This window comes from Alligator mississippiensis, chromosome 3 (genome assembly GCF_030867095.1).
Source record: "Alligator mississippiensis isolate rAllMis1 chromosome 3, rAllMis1, whole genome shotgun sequence".
Taxonomy (NCBI): Eukaryota; Metazoa; Chordata; order Crocodylia; family Alligatoridae; genus Alligator; species Alligator mississippiensis.
The window spans coordinates 126,019,523-126,033,643 of NC_081826.1; the positions used below are offsets into that span (position 1 = coordinate 126,019,523).

General features: G+C 42.2%; 1 protein-coding gene across 2 annotated transcripts in view; it reads left to right on the forward strand.

The window, feature by feature from the left end:
• The window catches only part of ZCCHC2 (zinc finger CCHC-type containing 2), a 47,848-nt gene extending 35,849 nt beyond the window's left edge, over positions 1–11,999 (forward strand). For both annotated transcript variants that reach the window (XM_014606970.3, XM_019490515.2), the window contains 4 exons: positions 1,001–1,095; positions 5,809–5,940; positions 7,456–8,955; positions 9,994–11,999. In XM_014606970.3, coding sequence (XP_014462456.2) covers positions 1,001–1,095; positions 5,809–5,940; positions 7,456–8,955; positions 9,994–10,061 — 1,795 coding nt within the window. In that variant the 3' untranslated portion in view covers positions 10,062–11,999. The remainder of the gene's footprint in view (positions 1–1,000; positions 1,096–5,808; positions 5,941–7,455; positions 8,956–9,993) is intronic.
• The last annotated feature ends 2,122 nt before the right edge of the window (positions 12,000–14,121 follow it).

The window sequence follows — 14,121 nt, forward strand, 5'->3', positions numbered from 1 at the left end:
AAGTAAAACAATCTAACGTTTTCCTACAATCAAATGATGCTAGCTGACTGAAACCTATGACAGTTTGCTTTGCTGTAGAATGTATTAAATAAAATCGGCCCTAAAATTTGGATCAATTTCAGATCTTCTTGCAAGTGCAGTAGCCCATGAGAGTGACAGACTGTGTTTTTTCCCCCTCATTGTATATTTCATTTTAAATGCAAATAATACATCTGCCATCCTTGCTGTTCAGTGCCCTAATGCCTGTAAATTCAATACTGGAGTTTATGTCAACTATTCTTTATTCCCTGAGGAATGTTAACACTAATTCCTGCCTATTGTCTTGTCTCTAGTATATTTACCTGAATCCAAGATAATTTCAAATTTTTAAGATGCTTCCCCTAACAATCAGACTCTAGACATGGACAATTTATGAGTTTGTTATAATTTTCTACATATACAATCTAATTATTTCGGGGTCATCTTAAATTTGTCCCCTAACTGCTGCTTTCCCCGCTGTAGTGGTAGAGAAGCAAGCAGCCTGGCTCCTTCCCTATAACCCCCTGCCACTTGCACCTGTGCCCCCTAGCATCTGCCCCCACTCTCACACCCTTGCTGCTAACCCTCAGTTCTGGCCCCAGTTGCAGTCTAGGGCACAAAGTGCATAGAGCTCTAGCCCCTGCCCAGCTAGGTAGCAGGGTTGCAGTTGGTGGCAGCTCTGGCCCCAAGGTCAGGCCAGAGCTGCTGCCACCACTTCCACTGCTGTCTGGCTGGGATGATGCAGGTCAGAGCTGTGACCGAGGGTAAGTGGTGAGGGTGGGCAGGAGGAAGGGGGAAGAAATCTTGTCTTGGTTTTAAGTAAATATGATACCTTAACTAGGTACTTTAATACCATTTGCAGTGTTGGCCCCTGATCCTGGAATACATTCATTTCTAGAGGATTTTTGGAGGTTTCCAATGGAATTTCCATTATGTTTTGCTTAAACCCCTTGAAAAGTGTCTTAACGTTTAATCTACACAGAGAGAAAATAAAGAAAACTGACAACAGATTGAGCAATAGAATAAATGGAGTAAGAATTGCAGCCACACAGCACATCCGTTCAGGGGCAGTGAAAGGTAAGAAATTCCTTTAAGGGAGAAGCTCCTTACCAGTTATACTAGCTTTTTGTCAGTATTACAGAAGAATATAAGCTTTAACCAGTAGAGTTTTGCATGTGTACTGCATGCATTATTGCTGTCCAGGGTTTAAGTCCTCTGATGGAAGAACTGTAATGGTTAGGCAGAAAAATATTAAAACAAAAAAGCATCTGCAATATGTGCCGCTACTGTTGCGGACGAGTCCTTAGGCCCCTACATGTATTATGTAATTCGGGGGTTCCCAACCTTTTTATGCAGTGGACTGGCAAACCGTGGACCAGAAGTGACCAGCATACTGTGGGCCAGCAGCCAACCCTTTTTTATACTGAGTATAAGTATAAGGTGATTTGCCTCTCCTCATTTTTTCCCCCATCCCTCCCCCCCCCAAGAAAAATGGAAGATGGGATGGTGGCAAGACACCATTTACTCAGAGAATATTCACTTCTGTTTTGAGTCTGATTCAAATGCTTAAAAACAGAACCTCAAAGTGTGAAAGCCTATAATGATACCTGATCATATGGAATTGCAGTATTCAGTATTTCATTCAAAGTTTCCTTTTACTTTTGCAGCATAGCTAGTGGCCTTTCTTAGTCAAGTCACTGTCTCCATGTGTTTTTCAGCTAGAAAATAAATCTGAATTGCCATATTTTGAGGACTACTTCTGTATTCATTACCTAGCTCTGTAGAAGGCTTCTGGTGTAACAAGTTGTTATTTATGCTGAGAGCTCCTTGTGTGGTGGATAACTGGAGACTTTATCATTTTAGTACCGCCACTTCAATTATATACATATTATCTAATGAATAAAACTTGTGGGAAAGCTGCTTTTACAGTGGAGACGGCTGATAAATATTTATCCTGTGGGACCTGGCTTTTTAGACTATCAACGCCTAGTGGGGTTATAGGAATGCTTTGGGTATTTAGCATCTTAATTTCATGTGGCTGTTTTGGAATGTGATTTTTTTTTTTTTGCAGATGGTAAAGGCAATTTCCTTCTGGGCTTGTGCCTAATAGCATATTCAAAATAGCATGTATGCCATATCTCAGTAAATATTGTTAGTCAGATGATCCTCTGATTCATGAAAGTGGATGAAATCAGATGTGATGGATGAATGCTGTTTTTGCTGCAGAAGCTGTTCTACCTGCAAAATATTACAGAATTCCTGAGCTTGTGAAAGAATTTTGCTACTTTACATTTCTAGTACACAATTTCTGGGTTGCCTCTCAGGCCGTGAGAAACTGAAGTCAATGGGAGTTGCACAGAGGATAAATTAGGACAGAAATTAATCAGAAGACTAATGAAATTCTCAGTGGGGGACCCCTTTTAAGCTTTACAGTGAAATCTGTTATCCCTCTGAAGAATTGAGTTACACGTTGAACCCCACCCCCAGCACAGTAGCCTATTTCTGTATGTTCTTTGTTCCTCTTCAAATTAATTTTTATGGTTTTCCTGTTGCATTAAGAGCTAATGTCTTACAGTTTCCTTTACAGTTTGAGATTATATTAAAAATTATTGCAACCTTCAGGGCCCTGGTAAGGATGCCCTTCATCGCAGTAGAGCAGGGCAGGCAAAATACGCAGGCCGAATCTGGCCTACCAGGCAATTTCATCCTACCAGCACCCACCAGCTAATTGTAGCCTGCCCAACTTGCGCATCTTAACACGCTGACATGTAACATGCTGGCATGCATCAACCGATGCATCTCGTATAAAACTAAGGAAGCGATATTCCTGCTGTACTCAGCACTAGTGAGACCGCATTTGGAGTACTACGTCCCGTTCTGGGCACCGCAGTTCAGTAAGGATGTGGAAAAACTAGAGAGGGTCCAGAAAAGAGCCACCCGTATGATCAAGGACTTGCAAGGCAAGCCATATGAGGAAAGGCTGAGGAACCTGGGCCTCTTTAGCCTAAAGAAGAGAAGGTTGAGAGGGGACTTGATTGCGGCTTACCACTATATCAGAGGAGTGCATCGTGAGCTTGGTGAACAACTGTTTGCTTGGGCACCCTGGGGAAGACGAAGACCAATGGATACAAACTCCTGGAATGCCGCTTCAGGCTTAATACCAGGAAAAACTCCTTCCCAGTCAGGGTGTCCAGACTGGAATAAACTCCCTCCAGTGGTGGTGCAGTCACTTACTGGAGGATTTCAAGAGGAGACTGGACAGTCACCTTGCTGGGATCACTTGATCCCATATGTTTTCCTGCCTAGAGCCGGGGGGCTGGACCCGATCTGCAAGGTCCCTTCCGGCCCCAACAATCTATGGATCTTGCTTCCACCCTCATGGGTGGAAGGGCCTGTCCCAGCCAGCACGCAGCTTCTGGGTGGGGGAACCTTTGCTTCCCCAATGTCCTGCTCGCTCCAGGCACCAGGTAGGGAAGTGGCGGGGGGGGTGTTGCTGCAGATGTGTGGGAGCATGGGGCTGGCAGCTGCAAGAGTGTGGAGCTTGAGGTGGGGGGACCCTCTCCCACACATTCCCCCCTGTGGAGCACAGTTCCCAGCAGCAGCAGGTGGCAGGCATTTGGAGTGCTTGTGGCCTGCACAGGTGCTGCCACCTGGCGGTACACAGCACCACCTAGTGCTGCACATGATGGTGAAGAGTGCATCCTGGCAGGCTCGCTTTTATCATGTGGCACCCTGTGCCATGGGGGAAGCCCCACGCAGTGAAGCTGGCTGCCTTTCCTGCCCCCTGCCATGCAGGTACTGCAGCTCAGCTAGAAAGCCAGGAGCAGGGCTCCCGCCACTTCCAGCAGAGTTCCAGGACCTGTGCAGCAAAGAGCAACAAAGGCAGCCGGCTTCATCACGCGGGTCTTCCCCTAGTGGTGCGCTAGTGCTCAGAGCTGCATGCCAGCCGTGCGGTGCCCCACGCAGTAAAGATGGGCTGGCCTGGATGCCTCCTTGCCACCACGTGCATCACTGGTGGGGGCTGTGCGCCATAGGGGAGGAGTGGGGGCAGGGGTCACCCACCCCCCAGCATACCCTATTGCCTCCCCACACACAGCCATACCCTCTCACAAGCCACCCTACACACACATACCACCAACCACACAGCCTCCACACACAATATACAAGAGTAAGACTTTATTTTTGAGTTATAAAATCACTTCTATATACAGTATGCAAATACACATCATAATGAATATTTTTGTAATAAAATTAAAATGTTATAGTAGGTGTTTGACTTTTAGCGTATGATCTGGGTTTTTTTTCTGGTTCCAGATGGCAACCCTCCTCTCTCAAAAGGAGTACTTCTGGGGGGGGGGGGGCAAGGAGGAGGAACTTCTGGTGGCAAAGGTCAGAGGTTAGGGGGGTGGGACCACCTGTCAAGGAGTGGGGCTACCCTTGCAGCCCTCGACAATTCACCAAAACCCAAAATGGCCCTCCAGCCGAAATAATTTCCTACCCCTGCAGTAGTGTCAAATAGTTTACATATGCTAACTGGTGGTTTGTTTTAAAGCTAGTATGGTCAGAGCTCCTTTGCCACATCCCTCCTTTCAGAACTGCTTGTCTTCTCTTCTTTCCACTCCAGATCATTGGTTAGTAGGATCGTAGTATTGAAGGTAACAGTTCAGCCATTGGTTAAGAAAAAAATAGTAGCTTAATCCTCTTTTATGGCATTTTAACAACCTGGAAAACTTGAATCTCTTAAACCTTACTCTCACCCACCTGCAACCCTTTTTCTTTCCTTAGCTGTTTCTCAAGCCTTTCTCTTCCTTCCTATCCATTCCTTTTTTTTATATCTGGCTGTTCCCTGAGCTGGCAATATATTAGGACCTGGATTATTCATGTCTGGGTAGTTTGGAACCTGTTTAATTCTCAGCAAGTTACTGAATTAAAGATGAGCCACTCAGCTGTTTGCTGCAGCTTTCACTTCAAAGGATGCAACTATTTTGATCTGTTGGAGTTCCTCAATAGTCCCACACAGCTGATTAGAGAAGCAGTGCCTTTTACAGTAAAAGCTGCAGAAATCAGCTGGTACACTTCAGTGATCTGTAACTGTTTGCACAGGTGTATATACCTCCAGGTAGTTTGAAAACCTTCATCTTGTAGCTACTGATGATTAGTGTTGTAATCTTGTACATGTATAGTTAATGCCAGGTACTTGAATTTTCTATTGTTAGAGCAGCAAACACTGATTTTTTTTTTAAATCAAATGTTATGCTAATTCTTAAGCATGCGTATAGAATTTCAGACAATTTTTACATAACCCAAATTTCGTTAAGTTGAATAGTAATTGGATTCTTGCTACCTGCTAGATATGCTTGTACATTGCCTGTTCCTGTTACTCACACATTGGTTTGATAAGGGCAAAGACTATAGATGGGAGACATGAACTCCACTCCTATCAAAGCATCCTTTTAAGAGAAAACACAAAGCAGTTGCATGGAATAGGTAGTTAGTTGCCTTTTCTTGCCTTGCAGAGTTCAGTTTCCTCAGGGTGGTAATCAGGCACTCAAACTTACAAATTTTCCATATATAGAATCTAATTATTGGGGAGTCCTCTTAAATTTGAAGCTGTTGTGGATTTGGGTAAATACAGTATATTAAGATCTAAGAATTAATCTGTCCTCAAAGTCTGGTGAATGCAACACATGAAACAGACTAACACTTAAATCTGAACTAGCAGGCCATGAGTAATCCCAGGCACTATATGCATTGTGATGCAAAATAAAGAGATTCCCCTTTCGTTTTTAGATCTGAATTTGGATATTGGTTCTGGACATGACACATGTGGAGAAACTTCTTCAGAAGGTTACAGTTCTCCTTCTAGCCCACGGCATGATGGGAGGGAAGAAAGCTTTGAAAGTGAAGAAGAAAAAGACAGAGGTTGGATTTGTGCAGTGTTATGCATGTTGATAACCCATTTCCTATCTCGGACCTAAAATAGCTTGACCATTTTAAACGCAAACCAGTGTTCCAGAAACATCTTTATTCCTGTAAACACTACTTTATGTGAATTTTGTTGCCTTTAGTCATTCTGTGCAGTCAGTCACTCCCTTGCCAGTTGGTTGGTATTCAGATTTTTACTGCTGTTTTAAAATCTTGTTTAACTTCAGATTTGGGATACATCCCGTTTTCTACCTTACTAAGAAATGTATAAACTTCAGTAAGGTTTTCTCTTAATTCTTTCTGAACTCAACTACATAATCAACATTTTTAATTTAAGAAAATTATTGATAACATGGGATCTTCTGGATATAATTCTTGACATGCAGATGTTGCCTGGAAAAACATCCCCAATTATTGTATGCCCTTCCATTCAGTTTGCTGCACAGGCTTCCTCTATGTATACATATTTGGAGTGCCTCCAGTATTGATAGCAGACTACCTAGACATTTGTTCTGCAGTGTTAATACATGAAAACAAAAGATGATGCTCATCTTTGTCTTATGGTCCTTATTATACAATAACCAAGGAGAGTGGGGGAAGATACGGTTCATAGATTCTGTAGCAATCTTATATTCCTTCTGATAAGGACCAAGGCTTTAGGAAAGGAGAGTAGCTTTTTCTCTTTACAAAAAAAACTGTGTAATGTTTTCATTGAAAACAAATCCATGAAAGGTTTTATATAAGGGCCCTGGCAGATGTCACAGTTATCTTGTGATTATCATACCACATGTTCAGCCAATTTATTACATGATAAAACGGCAGACAAGCCACAAAGATGTTCCACATTGAACGTGGAATATCTTTGGCTGGTTTGTTTAGTGCTTTAATTTTGAATGTGTGGCACGCAGCCGACCAATGCACCACATGGCATGCCTTGAAATGTCCCCACATGCATTACTGCCATGCATTTGTGTTCCTAAATCACAGCATTATCTATTTGTGTGTTTTAGATTTTGAGATTGCTTGAGTTTTACAGTGCAGTAGATCAAAATGTTTTGACTGACCTAAAAGGAAAAAGGAGTCAAAAAGTTCTATGCCTGAAATCTCAATTCCTTGTCTTGTATCATGTCAGCCTACTCACGTTCTGGAGCAATGACAGTCTTGCACTTTCCTAGGTAGATGACCACAGCTTCTAGTTTTTGTGACTTCCACTCATATAGAATGCCAAAGGCAACTAGTCTCATGGGTTTGGGGTAAGCAAGCAGTAGGGAGCAAGGCAATAAACCCTCAGCCTTTTTATAGAGGGAATCAAACCTATTTGAAATGGCAAGGTAGATGAACTACCTCCAAATATAGTCTTAAAAAAAAAAAAATGAAACAAGTAGATTTTATGACATAAGTTAATGTGAATAAATATTGGTCCTGGGAGGAGACATAGAAGATGTTTTCAGAAGCATGCACTTATGATTCTTCCCCTTCCTCCCCTGCCCCCACCACGCTTTGTCTTCACAGACACAGACAGCAATTCTGAAGACTCTGGGAAACGAAATGCAACCAGGTTTACAGGTTATGGTACTGGCGATCCATTGAATATCAACAAATCGGCTTCTCAGATTTCTTCAGCAAGTAATGAAAATAGAAGCACTTCAGAGGTTCCTTTGAATTCTAAGTTTCAGCATATTTCCTTTATGTCTGCCTTACACTGTGTGATGCACAATGGTGCCCAGAAGCCTGAAGCGGTAGTCCCACCACCCATATCTGCTGACAGTAAAACAGTGGAGATGCTTGTTACCACTCCTGTTGCTACATCACCACTAAGAGAATCTGCAAATCCAACTCCAGGCGGATTGGGGTCAGTGACTTCTCGTGAATCTGAGAAACGCCTTGAGCTGTTGGCTTCCCCTCTGCAAGTCCCACCTACTTTCCTTCCCCAACCTGGTAGCCCAGCTTTGCACTTGGCAATACAGAGACTGAAAATTCCCTCTCCACAGGGATCATCAGAGAGTTGCACAGTTAATGGACCACAACAGCCAACAGGAAACTTAAGCATTGGATCACCAAATACTGCCTTTATCCCAGTCCACAACCCCGGTAGTTTTCCAGGATCCCCAGTTCCTACTACAGATACCGTCACAAAACCTGCAGCCCAGGTGATAGGACTGAATCAAATGGTGCCTCATATTGAGGGAAACACAGGAGCAATCCCTCAGCCTACCAGTCTTAAGGTAGTTCTTCCAGCAGCTGGTCTTTCAACAGCCCCACCGCCACCTCCACCAGCTTCATATCCTTTGCCAGGCAGTCCTCATGCTACCAGTGTGTTGCCCAACCAGAATACAAATGTGCTAAATACTGTAGCAACTTCATCACCTCCTCAGTCAGCTGGTCTAGGTGTTGGCCAGATCCAGTCCTCTGTTCCTCCTGCAATACCTACCCATACACCAGGCCCTGCCCCTAGCCCAAGCCCTGCTTTAACACACAGCACTGCACAGAGTGACAGCACATCCTATATAAATGCTGTTGGAAACACTAACACTAATGGAACTATATTGCCACCCCAGCAGTTGGGGTCAGGGACCTGTGGGTCTTGTGGACGTAGATGTAGCTGTGGGACCAATGGAAGCCTTCAGATCAGTAATTATTATTATCATAACCCACTTCATGGACAAGTCTACAGAGTTCCACCTTTCTTCCCTCTGCCATCTCTTTGCAATGGCAGCTACCTCAACCAAGCACATCAAAGCAATGGAACACAACTTCCTTTTTTCCTGCCTCAGACTCCATATGCAAACGGGCTTATGCATGACCCAGTAATGGGGAGCCAAGCCAACTATGGTATGCAGCAGATGGCAGGATTTGGGAGGTTCTATTCAGTATATCCAGCACCTAACGTAGTTGCCAACACAAATGGATCAGGGCCCAAGAAGAATGGGAACGTTTCATGTTACAATTGTGGTGTAAGTGGACATTATGCGCAGGACTGTAAGCAGTCATCCATGGAGGCCAATCAACAAGGTAATCATGATAACTCCCAACGGACTTGCTTTTGAGTTTCAGTTTCTCTTTATCTGACTGACCATGCTGTTTCCATTCTTTCAGAAATGTGCGTGCATGTGTGTGTGTATGTGTGCGTGTCTGCAAATGTGCATAAGCGATCTGCTATAAAATTTCAGATTAGTTTATCTATGTCCATTAATTCTGTAGAGCACTGCGTGGGAATAGGTTCACAAGCATTATATTTAAAAGAGATACGATATAGGGCTAGGAAATTAAATCGTACCAAATCTAAATTTTCCACAGGGCTTTTGGCATAATGTTGAGACTTGCACATTAAAGTTGGTTCTTTCACTCATTCCCTATCAAAGGTGTGGCATATAATTCAGCATTGAAAACGACTAGAAATCATCAAGTGCTACGTGTGATACAAACCATATATTTTTAAGATACATGTGGATTCAGAAAATGAAATGGCTGTGCTCATTTCTAGTTTTTGCTAAAGCTTGCTTTTGCACAAGTCATCTTCCCACACCCCCTCCATACCACATGATTAGTTAGACTTTTGAGACAGTTGCAGCAAAGAGAACCACATAAGATACCAAGAAATGAAGATGAAGGGAAGTATCTGGTTTCACGATTTTGGTCTTTTTTTTTTTCCTTCAAAAGAGTGGGGGCAAATGCACAGTGTTTGTCTGTTTGTTTGTTTAGACTATTAGCTACTTTGTTCTCTTTCTGATCCATAGTGTGTGGTCCACTGTGACCTAATCGTTTTGCTAGACTTGAACAGAAGAGACTAATTGTGGCTGTTTGGGGGTTTGGGTTGGTTGGTTTGTTTGTTTGTTTGTTTTCTGTGGTGACGTCTTAAATGTATAGGGATGGATTTATTTTTAAAAGTGACATTTTAGCAAAGACATGGAATTTTGCGGAGCTGCTTCAAATAGGACTGGAGAATAAGATGGTGCCTTTTGAAGAGCATGTCCATTTTGATACCTTATGGTGGTGTTGTAATCCATTTGATTCCAAACAGTGACTCAGTAGTTCTCTTTCCTGTTTTAGGCACTTACAGACTGAGATACGCACCTCCCCCTCCCCCTTCCAATGATACGTTGGATTCTGCAGACTGAAACAAGTAAACATTGCCTACTTAAGCTGAAGCTGGGAAATTGTGGGGCAGGGGGGGGAGGGTTCTTTGACCTTGTGTTTGGGACATTCCCAGTTTTATATTCTTTCTGGAATTTTTCATTGCTTTTGCACCTCCGTTCCAATACAAAAGAAGAAAGCTGAGTCCCTGGTCTCCTGGTTCTACAAGTCTTGCCTAATGCATGTAATTCAAACTAACAGCCAAACAATCAAAAAGAGCATTTGAACCATACTTTTGCACTGAAGACTTGAGACATGTGCAATGTTTACTACATTTTAAAAAAAAAAAAAAAAGTTCTCTGACCTCTGACATCACTGATGGAGCAGCCATATGGTGAAAGAAGAAACTTGGTCATATTTTCCCACAAACTTTCCCCTCTCCTCATTCTCCTTATGCTGCTGGTTTTCTTTTCTCACCCTCACTTTGTCCACTTGGTTTCATTGCACTGAACAAGTGTTTGGCCGTTTATACAGACCTTGTCCATATTCTAAATCATTACACTCCTAAACTGAGGGAAAACTGTTTACTCATTGTATTAGGGGAGACTACCAAAACACAGAATAGTGTATATGTACTATATTATAGATAATACATATACATAGCTGTTGTGAGTCTCAAATCAACAAATTACTTGGTATGGGAAGGAGTTGAAACTGTTTGGACTTGAAAAGATTTATGAAAATGAACACATTTAAAAAAGATTTTACATCCATTGTAGCTTTTTAGCCTCTCTTTTCAGAGATAGTAAAAAACAAAAAACAAACCTGGTATGAATGTTGTAATCAGCGTGTTTGCATTTGTAATGAAAGTTGACAGCAAGGTCGTTCCCTTTTTTTAAGCTATTCGACTTCCGTGTCAACACAGAATGAACGTTATTTGATTGAAGATTTTTTTTTTTCCCCCTGAACTGTTACAGTGTTGCATTGTATTGAGAATGTAAATGGTTTATTTCAAACTGAACAAAAATTAAGATTTTCTACAAAATAAAGTCAGGTATTAGTATAATTAGAACCTGTCTACCAAATAGCAAAGTCACTATTTTATAACAGTTCACCACTATGCGTGATTATGGTATAATGTGAAAGACTGAAATGAGTGCTAAGATGGTATTAATCATGTCACTAAGTTTAATGCTGCTGTATTTTTTTATTTTATTTTTTAAAGCCAATATATGTACTAAATTGCTTCCAGGTAATATTTGATTTCCTAAAGTGCACTGAGGTTATCTGGAAGATGAGTGTATTTTTGACTGCTGCATTCAACACCGATGAACAACTACCACTGTATTATCCATAGGATTCTGGCATTCCTCGCAGTTCATGACAGAAGTAAAAGGAGGGTATTTTTGTTGTTGTTTAAGACTAGTATGCAGTAGAGGGACATAAGTAAAATTCAGTCTTTGATTCAGCTGGCTAATAATAAATTTGCTAAACAAACAAAAAAAAAAACTTGAAGGGAAAAAAAAAAGCTTGATTACTACATTTGTTCATAGGTAGCATTTATATTTATAGCACCAGTGTACATTTTGAAACTTTTCTTTGGGGGAGGGAGGTAGATGAAAGCTTTAATTTAAAAGGAGAAAGTTTAAGTAGTAAATGGAAATTATTTTGATTAAATATTTTATTTGATCTCGGTATTTTTGGACCACGATAAATGAATTAACTGCGTTTGAGTGAGGGTGTTAAAGCACCAATGGACTCGCATTGTGAATTACCTGCCAGTTGTACTTTACGGAACTTATTTTATGATTTAAAATACTGTACTGTAAATAGGAGGTATGTTACCTTCTCTTTATTTGTATGTTTACCATATACTTTGATATTTGAAATGTACTGGAAAGGTCACTTATATTTCTAGAAGAGATTGGATTTTATGCAACCTTTTTTCCTTGAATTAACAGCAATAAAAAAAGAAAAAAGCATCTGTCTGCAAGTACTATACTTAATCCTTTATAACAATGAAAGACTAGTGGTGCCTTCTCATTTTGGTGCGTGATAGCAGCTTCCAGCTGAATAAGTACCTTGTTGTGTCTCACTAGCAAAGCAGTCCAGGTATAGAGTGTTAGGATATAAATGCTGTTCTTTCCTTAAGACAAGATGCTGAGTTTTGGACTAAGTAATAGTGATGAGAGTTTTTGAAAGTTCTTGAAGACAAATAGGGAAAGAATAACTTAGTGAGGTGGTTCTCAACCTCTTTAGGCTCAAAACACCCCTCCATCACTTATGTATTGAACAGCACCCAATTACAAAAACAGATTTATTTATTACAGGGTTTATCTCCTTGCAGAGGAGGCAGACAGTGGGTGCAGGGGAGCAGCTAGGCTGGAAGAGCCTGAGTCTGCCGTTATCTGCTTATCTGCTCACACCTTGCTTACCTAGCCCAAGCATCAACATCTACGCCTAGCTACAAATACCTGGGAAAGGGAGGGGAGAGTGGCCACAGGCTAGATGCAGGTATCTAGGTTTTCAGATGAGTGGTAGCTTTCAAAGAAAAAACAGGAGGAAGAAGGCCCACCTTCAGTACCTCACTTCTTTTTCCCCCCCTCCCCCCCCAAAAAAAATCCTGAATATTTTCATTTTCAGGGTTTAACACCTGCTTAACCATACTCAGCAGTGTCACAACTCTGAGTAATGCAATCTTGCCAGCAACAGATTAGCTGGGAAAGCTTTGCCTTTGAGGTAGCTCCAAGCTTCTGCATGAAATCTAATCCTTCCTGGGAAACGTGATTGATGTTTATCTCCTGGAGAGTAACAAGGCGAAACAGAGGCTAACTCAGCCTCTGGACGTTTAGTTTCAGAATCGATGACCAAGCCAGTGCCTATTGCTCTGGAAAATGGGTTTAGAACAGGTCTGTTAGGCTGTGTCATGGATGCTGTTCATCTAAATAAGGATTATGAAACGTGGGTCACGGGCCTGAAGTTCAGCAGAGGTGCGAGTGAGGGCAACAACATTAACTGCCCTGGGTTCCAGAGCTCCCGTGTCTGTGAGGATGGCGTCTGAGGGGTCAACACTACTGTCACTTGAGCTGCTGCCAAATTCCTAGTTTGGAATCCCCACTCTAGATCTGGTCCCTGGGCCAAAATGAGTTTGACACCCCAGGTCTAAATCTTATTTGACGTTTACTACCTGGCACAGTCTTATAGTGTGGTATGTGGGGCAAAAAGCTAGACAAAACGCCCCCACTTCAGTGTCAGGCTTTCACCAAACAACCTGTCTTCAGAGCCTAACTGGTTGCTGCTGGTATGTGAGCATACAGCTGCAGATCAAGAGAAGCAGGAGTATCTCCATACTCAGCACTTACTAGTCAGCTTTATGTGGAGGAGAGACCCAAAGCTGCTCTTCATGGGTAACTCTTGGCTTTACAGGAGTTCTTCTACTATTTTACTATGGTACTTGCGGTTACCAACAGGTCTTGCTTTATACTCTACTGGGAGGCTTAAGTGGGATGCAGCTTGAGTGATTTTTGGGCAGATAGCAGATGCATGCTTTCTGTTTGCATGTGCGCACACAGGTTCGGGGGAGGGGGATGACACCTGCTGATTGTATGGATACTGCTTGGCTCTTGAAGTTAGGAACAAGTAATGAAGGAGACAGGCATGTGAGAGTGCAGAATGAGTAGGGTGTGAAGGTCTGCGCCACCTGTTGCTGAACAAAGTCTACTCTGCCCAGCTATAGCCTGATACAGACAACACTAATAACTAATATTTCAACCTTTAGGTGCTTGGGATTAAAGAAGGGAGGGAAGAATTCCAGCCTGTGAACAGAAGACTTGTACTATAAAACAAGTTGAACAGATGGATGCTGCACAGCAAGTTCCAAATGAGATGAATTAAAGCAAAGGTCAAAACCCGTGGTGCTATTCAGTTTTACCCCCAAAGAAGATGGCAAGTTGAGTCCTTTTTTGGGGGGCCTGCTGCAAAACTTCTTGCTCAAACATACCAGAAAGGCAATTCTGAACAGGGCATCCTGCCCAGAGTGGTAATTAAGGATGTCACAATCACCCACAGCAAAGAAAGGATGAGCAGATGGCATCTATGCCTCTG